Here is a 14760-nt window from a genome sequence, read left to right on the forward strand (position 1 = left end):
GCCGGTTTGCACTGGTCGCATGGCTGCGCTACTGCCACATCTCTGGTGGACACTTACCTTGCAGGTTTCTTAACTTCGCAGCCTTACAGAAACTGCTTCCTGTTTGTCGCCTCCTCTTCCTGCTGCTTTTTCTTTTGCTATTTGCTAAATTATTCGGTGTGATATTTAAACAGGACTATGAGTTTCCCAGGTTGTTTGTATACTTTTATGTAGTGGTAACTTTCCTACTTTTCCTAGTGGAAATCTGCAGCTTTGTTCTGTAAGGAATACAGTGTTTGCCAGGAGTGGTCACGCTTCACAAGACTGCACTCGGAAAAAACCTCAAGATGAGAAGTACACATCTGAGTCATGAGGGTAAGGTGGGGTGGGGCCCCGTGAGGAGTGCCAAGCTGATTAGCCAGACCTTGCTCATTCTGCTCGGCATAATTTGATGAACGTTATCAGGATGATTTACAGAAGAGGGAAGCTGGAGGGACATCTCTGAATGTTCCCATAGTTATGGATGAGTCTGCATGTAGTGCTGCTTGATTATTTGCTCTCGTGGGGATGGATTGATACTCCTCTTCATTTACAGAGGGCTTTGTAGGCTGTACAACAAATTCAGATATCACTTAGAGGAGTCATTCTGTGATAGATGGTATTTCCCCTTCCCATTACATGATGAAAAATAGTTTCTAAGCTTCTGAATAAGCTGATATAAAATGGCAAATGTCCTCCTGCTTCAGACAATGTTGTGGCATTTGCTTTCCCTCTTCTTTTGACATGTTCATATCATCTTTGCTTAACCACTTGAAACTGTTCTAAAAATACAGCGAAATGAGGCAGTTGGTAGCCATTGCAGCAGACGCTTCAGTTCAAGATGAGAAAGCAGCCAGTGTTCCCTAGCCCGTATACCGCCAAAAAAAGGGTAACGGACACAGAAAATTTAAGGTTTTTCTAATCTGGTTAATGCAGGTATCCACTGAGCCAATCTCGGAGAAGTACAGAGTGCAATCTTCAGCAACCTTTAAAAAAATTCTCTCAGGACAAAGCAACTTTAGGACCCAAACGTAATACTGGCTTCTGTGTTTATTCTTAGTGGGAGTCACTTCCCTGTTATTTGAGTTCTTTGTGGGAGGAGATGTTTGTGCAGAAGATAAACTACGCGTTTCTAATGTGATGCAATTGGAGCAAAGTTCTTCCTAAAAGCTAAAGCAAACAAATGAGCCATCTTTTCCTATTCCTTGATTTGAAAGATGGAAAATTTTAGTGGCCGGTTTTTTTGGCGTTGTGCAGAGTTGGTGGACTTGTTTGCTGGCTTCGTGCAGAACACTTAAACCTGGAGTGAACCCTGCAGAATGAGCACTACTTCAGGATAACTGAGCACTTGTCAAGCAAGTAGAGCAGGTATTTAAAATACCTGAATGTGAAATTTAATTGTTTGGTTCATGGTGGAAAGTAAGAATAATAGTTTGCATCATAATGCTTTGACCTACAGGTTCAGAACCAGTTCTGTCCACAGATAAAGCGAAAGTTTACTTCCGAGTGAGAGATTTCTGCTGGGATTTTAATGCTAGGAAGGCTGTTCTGTGTTCCTGGCAAGGAAAGGGTAGGGTAGTGCTTTGTTCATGCAGCACGTAATCTGTGTTTAAATGCATGAATGGTTTTGACTTCTGTTTCCTTCTGGTTAATTTTTTACCTTTCAGGCTGTTCAAGAAAATAAAATTCTGTCAGGTTAGACTGGTGGTCCATTTAGCCTGGTTTTAACCAGTGATGGCTATTTATGGTCTTCACTTTCTCTTCTGTTTGCCAGTTCCAAATGCTGGTTTTCTCAATAACATTAGACAAAATCCTTCCACTTTTCTGATCTGAAATGTAAGCTTTACCTGGCCATCTTCTATCTATTGCAAGATTGCCATCACAGTTGTGGGTCCCTGGCGAGGCTGATGGGGCAAATAAAGCCTCATACCATATGCTTTTATTCTCTTCAGAGCCCTATCAACAGGTAGGACTGTTAAAAGTAGTTACTTCAAATAATATTTCTGTGGAACATAGGGGGGTTTTGTTTGATTTTGTGTGTGTGTTTTTTTTTTTTTTTTTTTTAAAAAAGATGTTACTATATTTTAGTTCTGGTTCAACCTCTGGTAACATTTTTGTTTTGTTTTGACAGGCAACAGTACAGGATTCTCCCCTTGGATCTTCCCCCCAGTGAGCACAGTAAAATATTTGGTTTTAAACATTCCTCAGATGGGGCCTGTGATGTGAAATACAGTGATTACTTGTAATAATGAATTCAAATCCAGAAAACCATTCTTTAAGAGTATTAGCTAGTTTAAATAGAAATTTCTGCCTGATTTAAATAAAAAAGTGAAATCTAATGGTGAAAAAGTGTATTAGCTCGTCTAAAAGCTAAGCTAGTCACTTCTCTCACTGTTAAAAATTGACGCCCTCCTTGCTTTTTCTTTTTAATTAGCATTTTATTTCACAAAGAAACATCTTTCACTTTTGTTAGCTTGGTTTTCTCTGATCTCGACAGTTTGACATGTGCCACGGTGTGTAGCTTGGTGGACCTGTTTTTGAGTTTTGCCGGAAGTGCTGAATTAGCCTCTCAGGCGATCCTTCCCTGGAGCAGCTTCTGGGCATGCTTCAGTTTCTCCAGTTCCGTTTTCCAAGGTGTGACTCCAGACAGGGGAGGTTGTTCTCAAGCTTTTCCACCATAAATAACAATATAAATAAATCACGTGTATGCTAGGGTTTAATCCTCTTGTCTTTGTCCCTTCTTTCCCCTGGCCGTACAGCCCTCATGCCTCTGGTGTCTTGTTCTTCCTCTGGCGCTCTTTTGGCTGTCTGCTCCAAGAAGAGTTATTCATAGCATGCAGAAAAATTAGGTGGCATTGTACCCTTTTGTATTTTGGGGGTAACTGAAGTAGTCTTTTTATTGGTGTTTTCTGCCCTTTCAGAAGTGCACTTTGCATTCAGCTTTTCTTTTCTTGTCGTATTAGTCGGGTATTTGAAAATGTAATACTATTTTTGTAAATTCTGTGGTAATGGATAGTTGTTAACAATTCTGCTTCATTCAGATCTACGCGTTTTCTTACTGTAGCATCCCTCCCTCAATGACATGATGCAGATTGGAATTCCTTTCAAAACGTGAGGGTTCGGTGTTGATTTAGTCGTAGTTCCAAAATCGCTATTGTTTATCAAGGTGCATATACTCTTTCTTCACTTGACTGATGAAAATTTTGCTCTGCTTTCCTGTTTTACTGTGTTCTGCCTGCACTGGTTATTTATTGAGATGCTGTTTCTAACCTGAATTGGCAGGCTTTGCTGCTGGGTTAGGGTAGGAGTTGGATTATCCCCTTTATATGACTCTACCCTGGGATGGTGTTTCTTCATTTTCTAGTATCTACTGCTTTTCCCCTTCAAGCACTTTAGCTTAAAAACAGCGGTGTTTATTTAAGTTTCCTAGACTTAGAATGCAGCTAAAAAACTTAGATAACATCTTCTGATGTCTTGAGAGGGTTGCAAAGCACAGCACTGTGTTACAGTCTAACCTTTCAGCTTCTTGGGCATGACTGAAAGGGTAAAATCTGGATGGATAAAGCCTTTACAGTATACATTGTGTGTATCATTGTGCATGGCACAGTAATTTATTCTGTGTGCTTCTTACCAGATTGCCGGGCTTTCTTGCAGTATCTTCTTTAAAATGGCTTCTTGTTACACAAGTTTCACGAAGCAGAAGTGAAGTGCTGTGGCTTTTCTTCCTGTGTTTGGTGGACTACCTCATCAAAAGCCAAAAGAAAGGTTTTTAAACTTTACCAGTGTTCTTGCTACTTGTGTTTCTGGTATTTTTCTCCATTGTATTTCAAAATCAAATAGGCCTCATGTAGATGTAATACAAACAAAAATATTTTAAATTTTTCATGGGAAGTAACAGGTCAATGTGTAGCCTGCGACTCAAACCCCAGCTGGAAGCGGCTAATGTGCTTTAGTGTCGATAGCTTAGTCCCTAATACAGGTCAGTGAACATGACTGGCTGTTCTGCCTAACTGTGCTGCTAAGGTGGAGTCAGCAGACTAGTGCTCAGGATGAGTTACGCAGCTGTACTATCGGAGCCAATTCATTTGACACATTTTTTTAAAATCTTTTGTAGTGTGCCGGTCAAATAAAAGTCCATGGGTCTGTCTGACGTGCTCAAGTGTCCATTGTGGAAGGTGGGTATAAAGTGTTAAGTGTTCAAATCTTTTAATTAGACCTTTATCTTTTTCCTTTGTTGCTTGACTCTGAGGTAGTTCGTTCAACACTTTCCTGAATTCTCTGAAACAAACCTGTCAGAGTCTCCTTTAACATTATATGTTTATACTAAACATATTTCTTTGCTACCTTATGAGAGTCCAGAGATTATACTCAACATTTTTTTTTTCCCCAAAAGAGAAGTGTACGGTGACTGTGAGTGCTCCTCTCAAAAGTGCCTGGAGAACTGCTAATTTATTGTGGAGTCGCATCCTGTAAAACACATTTCTATTGTAATAAGGTTAAACCAATAAGAATTATTTGACATCCACAAACCCAAAGCTGGCACAGCTTATTTTGAGAAAACCAGCAACCATCTAGCTTAGACAGGTAATACCTTAAATGTACTTTACTGTAGTTTTGGAACAAAGTTATTGCCTTGACATATAAAAACTAGCTACATCAGAATTCCTTCAGAGTGCACCTGGGTTTTGTCCGTGTTTCTTGAAGTACACCAAAAGAATTTGTAGAGGAATGATATAGTCAATGCTGTTAATTGCATGTCAGGATAATTGTACAAAATTGCTGCTACGTAAATACTTGAGATGCATGTGTTATTGAGTGCAGCTGGCGTTGACGTTTAGGCAGTATCTGCCACGTGAACATGTTTTCATCTGTAGGGTGGCATCTGTGCTGGTGTGCTTTTATTCTGGAAAAGCATTAAATTTAGTGACTTTGTCCTTTAAAGTGGATTCAGTGAGCTCCAGGTCTTGTTTCTTTGATCTGGATAGCAGTAAGTGCCACACTTTTAATAATGTCTCTTATTCAGAGTTTTCAGCACAAACTCCCTTTTTTCCCTTTCTATTTATTAATTTATTTTATAAATTTATACCTGGTAAGGGCTAAGAGAAGGGGGAGCTACTTCTTGTTATATGAGGGCATGAAATAAAGTTTGCAATGGTTTGTTATACTAATTTTTTTTTAATTAATACTGTGTATGTGACCTTTCTTATGTGCAGTGCAGTTCATTTTGACTTTCCAAACTGCTCCCATCCTTCGAATTGGAAATAACTGAATGAGAAGAATAAGAATGTAATATACCTTGTAATGGGAGTGCTTTTGATCACGAAAGCACACGGCACATTCTTCTGTTGAGATCATGTTTGAAGTCAAAGGAAGAGAAGTAGAGCTTTTCAGATCTCTTCTTGAAGTACCTCCTCCCAGTTAGTTGCTGGGAGCAGAACTGACCATGTTAGAGCAGCAGAGCCTTTCTGCGGGAGCAGGGCTTTATAAACCCGTCACTTGCACTGTTAGGCAGCAAACCAACTCCTCCCGCAAGCACAGCGGTCTGACTCAGGTTGTGATGTAACGGCTGCAGGATTCTGCCAGCGCAGCACTGTCGGTAACCCCGTGGCTTCAGTGCCTTAACTAGCAGGGCTGTGTTAGCAGAACTGTGTACTTCTGCGTGTGGCAACAAGCGCAGAATGCCAAGACCTTCCTGTGGAGCCTGTGCAGAGCTCCTATCAGTGAGCCAGAAATGGGGCGGGAGGGAATTCACCTGAGGTCCGGCCATGCACTTCTGAGTGTAATGATTTCCAGTTGAAACTTTGGGCTCTTGCATTCATAATGACACTTATTAAATATTAAATAAAATTATTAAATAAAAACATTAAAGATGCTTAATTTTCTAGGTCTCAAATCTGAAATATGAAAATGCTCACTGTGTCAGCAAAAGAGCTGTAGGAGTTTAGCTTTCTGTTTCGGTTATGTCACCGGAAGCCTTAGAGCCTTTCAAACTCCTGAACTTTATAAAACGTAGAATGCTCTAATATTAAATTGTGCTGCAGAATGGGAAAGCTTATAATGGGTGAACTTTCTCATATGGGGGTCAGCACACTGTTAAAGTAATTGCAAACAAGAAGAGTGCTGGGTGGAGAAAAAAGTAGATCTGTAAAAAAAGCAAGGTAGAGAGCTAACGACATTCCAAGTATGGAAAAAGGCAGCTCGTTTTCTCAGCTGTGAAGGTGCATCAGCCTGGTAAGGGCCCAGACCTGGGGTTTGGTACAAGGATGGCAGTTTTTGGTTGCTGTGGAAGAGATGGAGAGATTAAGTTGGACAGCGGGGCGAGAGTAGAGGGGTAAGAGTTCAGAGAAATTTCACCAGTGTTTTCAGACAGGTGACTTGCCTATTGTGAAGCCTGTATAATACCAGGTGATTAGGCTGCCTTTTTTCTTCTTATTTTCAATGAATGTTGGTTAACTGTTTAAAAGTGTAAGACTTTGTGTTTTTCATTTATTTTAGGTATGTGAATGGCCATGCAAAAAAGCATTATGAAGATGCACAGGTTCCTATGACCAATCATAAGAAAACAGAAAAACAAGAGAAAGTTCAGCACACTGTGTGTATGGATTGCAGTAGTTACAGTACATACTGGTAAGGGTTTAAATGCTGTAATTTGACAACTTTTTACATACTAGAAAGTGGAAACTTTAGACTCTTGTGAAACATTATATTATGCACATTATTCAGCACTTCATCTCTTGATCTCCAGACCTGGTTGTGTTAAAAAAAAAAAAAACAAACAAAAAAACAAACAAAAAAAACAAACAAAACCCCCCCCCAAACCCAAACAAACAAAACCCCCCAAAAACCAAACAAACAACAACCCCCCCAACCCAAAACCAAACAAAAAACCCAACAAAAACCAAAAAACCCCCCAACCTACCAGTTGTGAAATAACCCTCTGCTTCTGCGTATGTATTGTAGCATTAGGTGCAGCTGAACTCATGCATTGCAAATGTCTTAGCACAAGTTTTGAGATAGATGCTATTTATGTGGTTTGGATTATGTGGCTTCTGTTTGCTTTGGGGTGTGTTGAGAACGTAACCTTTCAACTGCAAAAGCTGCTCTTCAGTTGTCCTTACTCCCTCCATCAAATTGGTGAGCCTTTCATGTATCCTTTACGGGTCAGAATAGCAGAAGGTGAAGCAATACACTAAGTTTCTGCCAAGAGATGAGAACTTGAGGTGTGTATGTGTGTGTTGGGTTTTTTTTCCAATATTAACTTTTTTCTTAACTCTGCAAGAAAGGCTTCTTTTTTTTGGAGATTGGGTGCAACCTGTATGAGTTTGGGCAAGTGATAGATCCTGTTAGGAGGCAGCTTCAACTCTGGCAAGATAGGTACCAGAATCACAGAAGCGATTCTTTTAACAGAAGAATGGCCTGGACTGGTTTATTCTGTTGGTTTCCTAAAGTGAGACATGAGCACTACTTGGGGAGATTTCATAGTTATGCTGGTTATGCTGGGTTCCCTACCTTCCTTGTTCCTCAGAGAGCAAAGACCAGAAGCCTATTAAGGCAGTGCTTCTTTTTGTGTTCAGCATCTTCCAGCCTCTTCAGCCCTAAGCAAAACCATTGACAGCTGCTTCCCCGTTTCCTGTTAGCTTCATGGTTTGCTCTATACGTCGTTACCTGTGCGGAGTGGCAGCGCAGGATTCGAACGGTGCAAATCTTAAGGAAATGTGTGTTCTGGTCTTGTAAAATCACTGAGCATGTAGCTCCACTGATGGGTATTTTGTTCAAATAATTGGGTATCCTTTGTGTACTTCGTCAGGGAAAAATCTGGGTTGAAGTGCAGGTATCCAGTTTAAGAGGAACTGGAACAGCTGTGGGAAGCTAATTCCACTTTCCTGATTAATGCTGTTAACAACCATGTTCTGTGTCGTGGCTTTTTGCTTTGTTTGGAGTATGACCTGTCTTCTAGTCACTCTGAAGGTAATAATGTGTGGAGGAATTTTAGCTGGGTATTTGAAGTCTGGATTTTATCTCCATTTACTATGACAAAGAGGGTGCCAAACTTGCTGAGACTTGATGAGTTCTACTAGCAAGTCCGAGCACCCTGCCAGCCTTTTCCCAAACCCCATGTGGGCACTGCAGACTGGCAACAGCCTGAGGACTACGGGATCTGCTACTGAAACAAACTAACCTTGTGAGGAGCAGGTAGGCACGCGCGCAGGAAGTGCACTGGCATTTCACAGCGTGTTTGTGGTAGGACAGATGAAAAGCGTTTTAGCATGTGATGTCTTTTCTGCTTTAATCGAAGCAGAAGGCCGGGTTGCACAGATGAAGTGGAACTAATTGCGGAGAGCTTTGCCTTGGGGAGTTCCTGTTGCACATAATTCACTCTCCTGTGGGTTATAACTCTCCTGTGCTAATGCGAAGCCAAACAAGTTTTAAAAGCAGTGTACCTTTGCTTTCATTCAGGATATTTCAGTTTTTCCCCAGCTGATAATCAGGAAAAGATTCATGGCTTTGTTACTGCACCCGATTTTTTTCAGCAGAAGTGAACTTAGATGTGTAAAGATGAAGCATAAAGCATTCAGACCAACTTGTGCCCCTTCATTAGTGTAGGGGCTGCTCTCAAGTAGTGCTTGCCAGGTAAAGCAAATGGGTAAATTTGAGTCATAACTAGCTGCTCTGGAGACTGAAATTGGAAAGGGTGTTTGTTAGCTTCTTTAGCACTGTCTGCTGGATTAACGTCTACACTATGTTTGTGCAATGATGCTTCTTTCAAGTGAGCTTGCATTTAAAGGTTAGTATGTTACGCTAGCAGTGTGGACAAGCTCAAAATTTGAAAGTCAAGAAAATACCATCCTGAGACTTAATAAAATTTTGCTTCTACTGTAAAACTAATGGAGTCATTTTGATGCAGTGCTGGCTTTTGAATTTTTATTTGCCATTTTGTTTACTGCACAGAGCTGAGTAGAATACTCTTGTTCCACTTTGGTCCTGTGGATCCCAATTTATTGTGTTCCTTCACTTGCATAACTGCAAACAGGCCTGTGGGGGCTCTTTTCTAAGCAGAAGGCGTTTAATCCTCCGCTTGTCTTTGGCCATGTCATAAACTTTGCAGTCATGAGAGCACGGTCCTGGGTTTGCCTTAGCTATTCTTGTCAGTCCAAGGGGAAGAAATACTGTGTGACTGTTGAAGCTACTGTGGTCTATTGAATTTGTTTCTAGTTCACGTGCAGTCTTGCTGTAAACCAAATCCAGATCAAGCAATCTCCTGTAATTGCATTTCAGCTGCAAGTCTAGGTGTGTATGTTTTCTTTTACGTGATCACAAGCTTTCAACATAGTTTCTGTTCAACATGGTTTCCTTTCAGCAAGGAAAATGCTTCAGTTCTGGTGGGATAGTGTTTGATTTTTTTTTTTTTTTTACTGTTTTAATCCGAGATGAGGGTTTTATTACATTAATGAATTTGGTAATATTTTGAAAAATACAGGCATGCTTGAGTTGTCACAAAGTATTGGGCAACTAGGGATTTGCTTTCCAGAGGGTTTTGATCTGTGTTCTGTGTCCTTCTGTTCATCTGTTCAGTCTTCGCAGTGGAGAAGCTGAGAGAATGTTTGTCTTTTATTGTGAGTGCAACTCTTGATTCTTCAGTCACTTTCGAGATAGTAGGTGCAATGCTAAATCTTCAGATTGAGTTATGCTGTGAGACCCTGAGCACTCCTGAATTCCACTTTCTGGGGGTAATCAGCCATTCCGTTCTTCGTACAGATCTCTCTTCTCTTCAGGCTGACGTATGATACTTTCCCTTGCTGTGCTAGCGGTGGGTGTTCTGTGCACGAAGTAAAATGATCTGTGTAAGAAGCCTGCTTTCAGAAATAGGTTCCCTGAAAGAGGACTCCTGTATGTTTTCTGTGTGCTAGGGCACAGACGGTTGGTTAGCACGTAAGAAGAAAGGCTGCCCTGTTTATGTATTTGCATAACAATGTTTCCCATGTTCATTCAATCCTGGGCTCAGCTTGCAGGTCAGATTTCTGACCCATTAGCCTTCTTGTTGCCTCCTTGCAGGACATGATTGTGCTACTGTCCATGTCACCATCCCATGTCCGTGCCCCCCACCCCTGGCTGATTTAAAAATAATAGTGCCAAGGGCTTAAAAAAAATATATATATATCTTTGTCTTTCTTTTTGTGATGGTGGTTCTATTTAAAAAACAGCCTAACTGTGCTAGTGCATGAGCATCCGAAAATGAGATTGCTTAGGACCACTGTTTTGCATTCTACAGTCAGTGGAAATTAAAGCAGGTAAAAAGGCTTTTATCAAGATAGTAAAACTCGAGTTCTTAGTTTAGTCATATAAGGTGTTAGCACAACTAAGGAAACTTGGATTTTCTTATTTTTTCTTGTCTTGTCATTCTTCAGATCCAAGCAGGGCTTTTAAATACAGCATGAAGTTCTGTAAGCTACTGAAACGGCCAGCACTAAGTGTAAGTGTTCCCCAGAGCAGAGCGTGCAGTCGCTGGCTTGCTGCTGGTTTAGCAGCAAAGGGGGCCAGAAAAGACCAGGCCTTAGAGGCGGCAGAGGTGCTAAAACCGGAAAGTGTATAGCGAGCAAAACGTTGTGCTAATCCACGTAAGGCATCCTCCCCGAAGGACAGGATTTGTTCTGCACTTCTGCCGTCAAAAGCGTAATGCAGAAGTGCTGTCTGCAGAAAGGTGTATTGTTAACGTGCCATAACCTGAGGAGGATCACAAATTGAACACCTGCTGGAACGTCGGCCTCACATCTAGGGAGGGATCGCTCAGCAGTTACATGTAAGGGGTGTGGGCTTAGCAGATTTTAAGCTATGAAAGCATAAACTACTTCCACACTGTTTACTTTGTGTATCCCAAATAGACTGGTAGTAGTGCTGCTACTTATTTAGCAGTAGTGCTAAATCCTCAGTGTTGCAAGGGAAGTGGCTTAAAAAACCCATCTGTTAAAAAGAGAAACAGAGGAAGCTCGCCTTGTTTTCCAGTGTTTCAAGGACCCTGACATTTAGTGATGTGTTTGGTTTTACTCCTCCATCTTGGGGAGAGCGCTAACTTGCAATTTTATGTAAGGATGTAACTGTTATGTGAGATCAGACTAAAAATAGGGTCTTTAGCAGGTATTGCTGTGGGAGCAATAACTTGGCTCAGAGGCTTTCGGTGAACTTGCGTGTGCTTTCACTCCCTGTTTTTATAAACAAATGTTAGTAGCTACACAGCTAAGAGTGCAATATGCTACTGAGTTGTCACAAAGTATTGGGCAACTAGGGATTTGCTCCCCAGAGGGCTTTGATCTGTGTTCTGTGTCCTTCTGTTCATCTGTCTTCACAGTGGAGAAGCTGAGAGAATGTTTGTCTTTTATTGTGAGAGTGCAACTCTTGATTCTTCGGTCACTTTTGAGATAGTAGGTGCAATGCTAAATTGCATTGGGGTGAGAGAAGGAGGAGTTGATCTGTGCTGTATCCACCTGCACCACGTTTACCTCCCAGCAAAGCTGCCACTTTTACAGAAGTCGTCCTGCTCCCAAACTAGGTCTATGGCAACCTTTAAAAAATAAAATAACAAAAAAAATTCTATTACTGGCAATAGCTCTCTCAGTAATTTCTAGATCTTGTGTAAGTATCCCATAATGGCTGCATTCAGTGTTTGGAAATCTTGAGTCACATTAATTTCTCAGAGGCAAACACGGGATCTGGACAGACTGCTCTTACCTACTCCTTTCAGTGGCAAGGACCTTTGCGTTCTCAACTCTGTAGGCTCTTCAAGAACGCGGTGTTTGAATTAACACTAGCTATACTGTTGTGTCTGAACTATATCACAGATTTACGCAACAAAGGATGTTGTAAATTCCAGTTGTGCCTGAAGTGGATGGCTTAATTAACTTCCACAGCACGGAGCTGCTCCAGCAGAGGAGTAACCCCAGTGAAGAGGACGTACTTGGCATTTGAGTCAGTCCTGTGCCAAAGGGAAAGGAGAGAAATAGCTACGGTGTTCTGATCTTAAACATATCCAAAGTTAAGTTAGTTTTCTTCACAGGAAGTGTTTCAGTTAGTTGCCTGCCAGAATCTAATGCTTCACAGTAAGCACAGGGCTGACAAACGTGGCTCAGAGCTGAGCTGCCTTTGTGGGATGTGGGGGAAAGGAAGTTGTGACAGCTCTGTGCTCCGTTTTTGTCGCAGCACTCTCAAAAGAACGCGTGCAAGTGGTGTCAAGTCTTCTTACTTTCCTGTTTCTTATGCCACAATATGGGTTATCTAGTTCTTGAGCTAGCTCTTGGCTAACCCTGCAAGAGTACTGTGGAATCTCGTCTGCAGCTCCTGAGCGCAGCGGTAAGGCCACTGCTCTGCTGACTGCTGCACTGGGAGAGACTCAAGGAGCCTGCACAGACTTCTTGGTTTACCCGAGTGCAGGTGTGGATTCCGCAGAGCTGAGCTTCCTTACTGACTGCAGCAGTTCTGGTTTTTGGTTTTAAGGGATTTTTGTCCTTCAAGCATCATCTTTTCTTCACAAATGGAAGAAAGAGATGGATAAGAGGGTCCACATCACTCTGGGACCTCTGTCCCCTCTTTTTGTGAGGGCAAGAAATGCAAGGGTTAAGCAGAAGTTAATGCTATCTTGTAACAGTGTTCTCCTAGTGACAGTTTTCTTTGCTCCTCTCCATTTTCTTCAAATCCACGTGTACTGTGGATTTACATGTACACAGGAAAACAGTGGAATAACGTGTGGGTGTTTTTCAGCATTCCCTGAAAGTGCCCCCTCCGCCTCCTTTAGAAATGGTCTGTAACCTTGGCCTTTGTGCACCGTATGCTGCGTTATGAGCCCACAGTTTGAATATTAAATTGTAACGAACATCTTTGTTTCCTGAGAATTGCGAGATCTTTGTAGAACACTACGGAATTGTAGACTTCTGTAGCCCTTGCTTCTGCTGAGAGGCTGTTTTGGTTAAGCCTCAGTTTATATTTGCTTTGAGGCAGTGGGGGGCATTAGCTTGTCTCTTTTTCATCTCATTTACTTACTTTTGGACAATTGCCCTGAAAAAGCTCCAAATACTAGCTTCAGATTTGTAAGAGTTTGTGTACCTACAAAAACTATACAAAACATCTGAGTGATGCTTGTGGTGAAAGCACAAGGCTGCCACAGACTTCTGGTGTGACTTTGGGCAAATCATGTCATCTCTTAGTGTGTTTTCTCGGCTCCTTTCTCCATAGCAAGAACTGTTACATTACACTTACCTCTGTTCAGCACCTCAGGTTTCAATGATAGCTTTACAGTACTAAAATAAACTGATTCATGCTATACGTTAATAAAACCTTTGTATTCTGTTTACGTGATCAGTTGATCTTTTCTGATAAATCGTCTATGGGCTGTCTACTAATGCCCTTTCTGGTTGCACCATATGTTTGAACTTCTGTTGAACTGGAATGCTGCACTGGGACAAACAGTGCATCACGTTTCTGATTTCTCCTAAAGCACTGAGCTAGAAGAAAAGACACGTAGTAAGACAATGCCTGTACCTTCTCTTCCTGTAGGGTAGCTTCCAGAGGGAGCCAAGGTCAGAATGTAGGTGGTGTGCTCCTCTGTTCCCCTTGTGGTCTCCCACTGACTCACTGTAGTGCTTCCCGCGTGCAGGCTTGCATGACTGTTTGGAGTACTGCACTGAAAGCCTTTGCACGTTCTCATAAATATTTTTTTTGCAGTTATCGCTGTGATGATTTTGTAGTAAATGATACCAAGCTGGGCCTGGTACAGAAGGTCAGAGAGCACCTACAGAACTTGGAAAAGTAAGTAGTTTTGTTTACATCCAGGCTGCTTTGGGCGGACTTGTAATATTGCATCATTTAAATGGTAGTTCTGTTTTATCTGTATACATGTATTTAATATATATATATATGTTTTGGTCCTTCTGTGTGTGGGATACGCATGTGTGTAAATATCCTTTTTCATCCCTGAGAAGCAGAGGTGGAGAATGAGTGGATTTGAATCATCTTGGGATGGTTATCTGTTGTCCGTATCACACAGTATTTATTTATTTATTTTTTTACAGTAAAGTAATTACTCTCTTAATTACTTTCCAACAGTTCAGCCTTTACATCAGACAGACATAGGAAAAGAAAACTGTTGGAAAACTCATCTCTGACCAGCAAGTTATTAAAAGTAAATGTAAGTAGTACAGATTTGGTACAGGGTTTAAGAGTTTTTTCTAAACCTGTGAGGCCTATAGTTGGCGTAGACTTGAAATACTTAGAATGAGTTCCGCAGACTCTGCCTGGTGTGCTTTATCTTCCCATCTCCTGCCCACGCACCTAGAAGAGCCCTTCTCACAAAAGACTGTTTGATACTCTGCTGCTTTTCTGTTGACCTGGACTTTGAACTTCCTGTGCTTAAAGAAGGGGTTTATGTCAAGACAAAGCTTCAGGGCAGTTTGATCTTGATGGGATCCACAAAACTGGAAGGAGCTAGTACCTCTTGGTAAAAGTCTTATGTCTACCCCTGTTTTTTTATTTTCTGAACAAACAAGGGCTTTTTGTCTTGGTTGGTTAGTTTTTGGGGCTTGGATTTTTTTTAGTGCAGACGGCAAAGCAGCAGGTGCAGTGTCCTTTTCTAGGCAGATAAGAGAGTAATTTGTCAGGAAAAAGTACTCAATTTTAACACATTTTAAAAAGAACTTAGTAAAACTTGCTTTCAAAAGGAACTGTGGATTATTCTGAGAGATTTTCTCATCTCTCATT

The 14760-nt window shown here is 41.3% G+C and overlaps 1 protein-coding gene across 1 annotated transcript in view; it reads left to right on the forward strand.

The window, feature by feature from the left end:
• Window positions 1-4132: 4132 nt before the first annotated feature.
• The window catches only part of USP3 (ubiquitin specific peptidase 3), a gene marked incomplete at its 5' end in the record, with an annotated part of 24133 nt that continues 13505 nt past the window's right edge, over window positions 4133-14760 (forward strand). Inside the window, 4 exons of the mRNA XM_010139982.1 lie at window positions 4133-4193; window positions 6514-6645; window positions 13729-13812; window positions 14110-14191. Coding sequence (XP_010138284.1) covers window positions 4133-4193; window positions 6514-6645; window positions 13729-13812; window positions 14110-14191 — 359 coding nt within the window. The remainder of the gene's footprint in view (window positions 4194-6513; window positions 6646-13728; window positions 13813-14109; window positions 14192-14760) is intronic.

Source organism: Buceros rhinoceros, unplaced genomic scaffold (assembly GCF_000710305.1).
Source record: "Buceros rhinoceros silvestris isolate BGI_N320 unplaced genomic scaffold, ASM71030v1 scaffold39707, whole genome shotgun sequence".
Taxonomy (NCBI): domain Eukaryota; kingdom Metazoa; phylum Chordata; class Aves; order Bucerotiformes; family Bucerotidae; genus Buceros; species Buceros rhinoceros.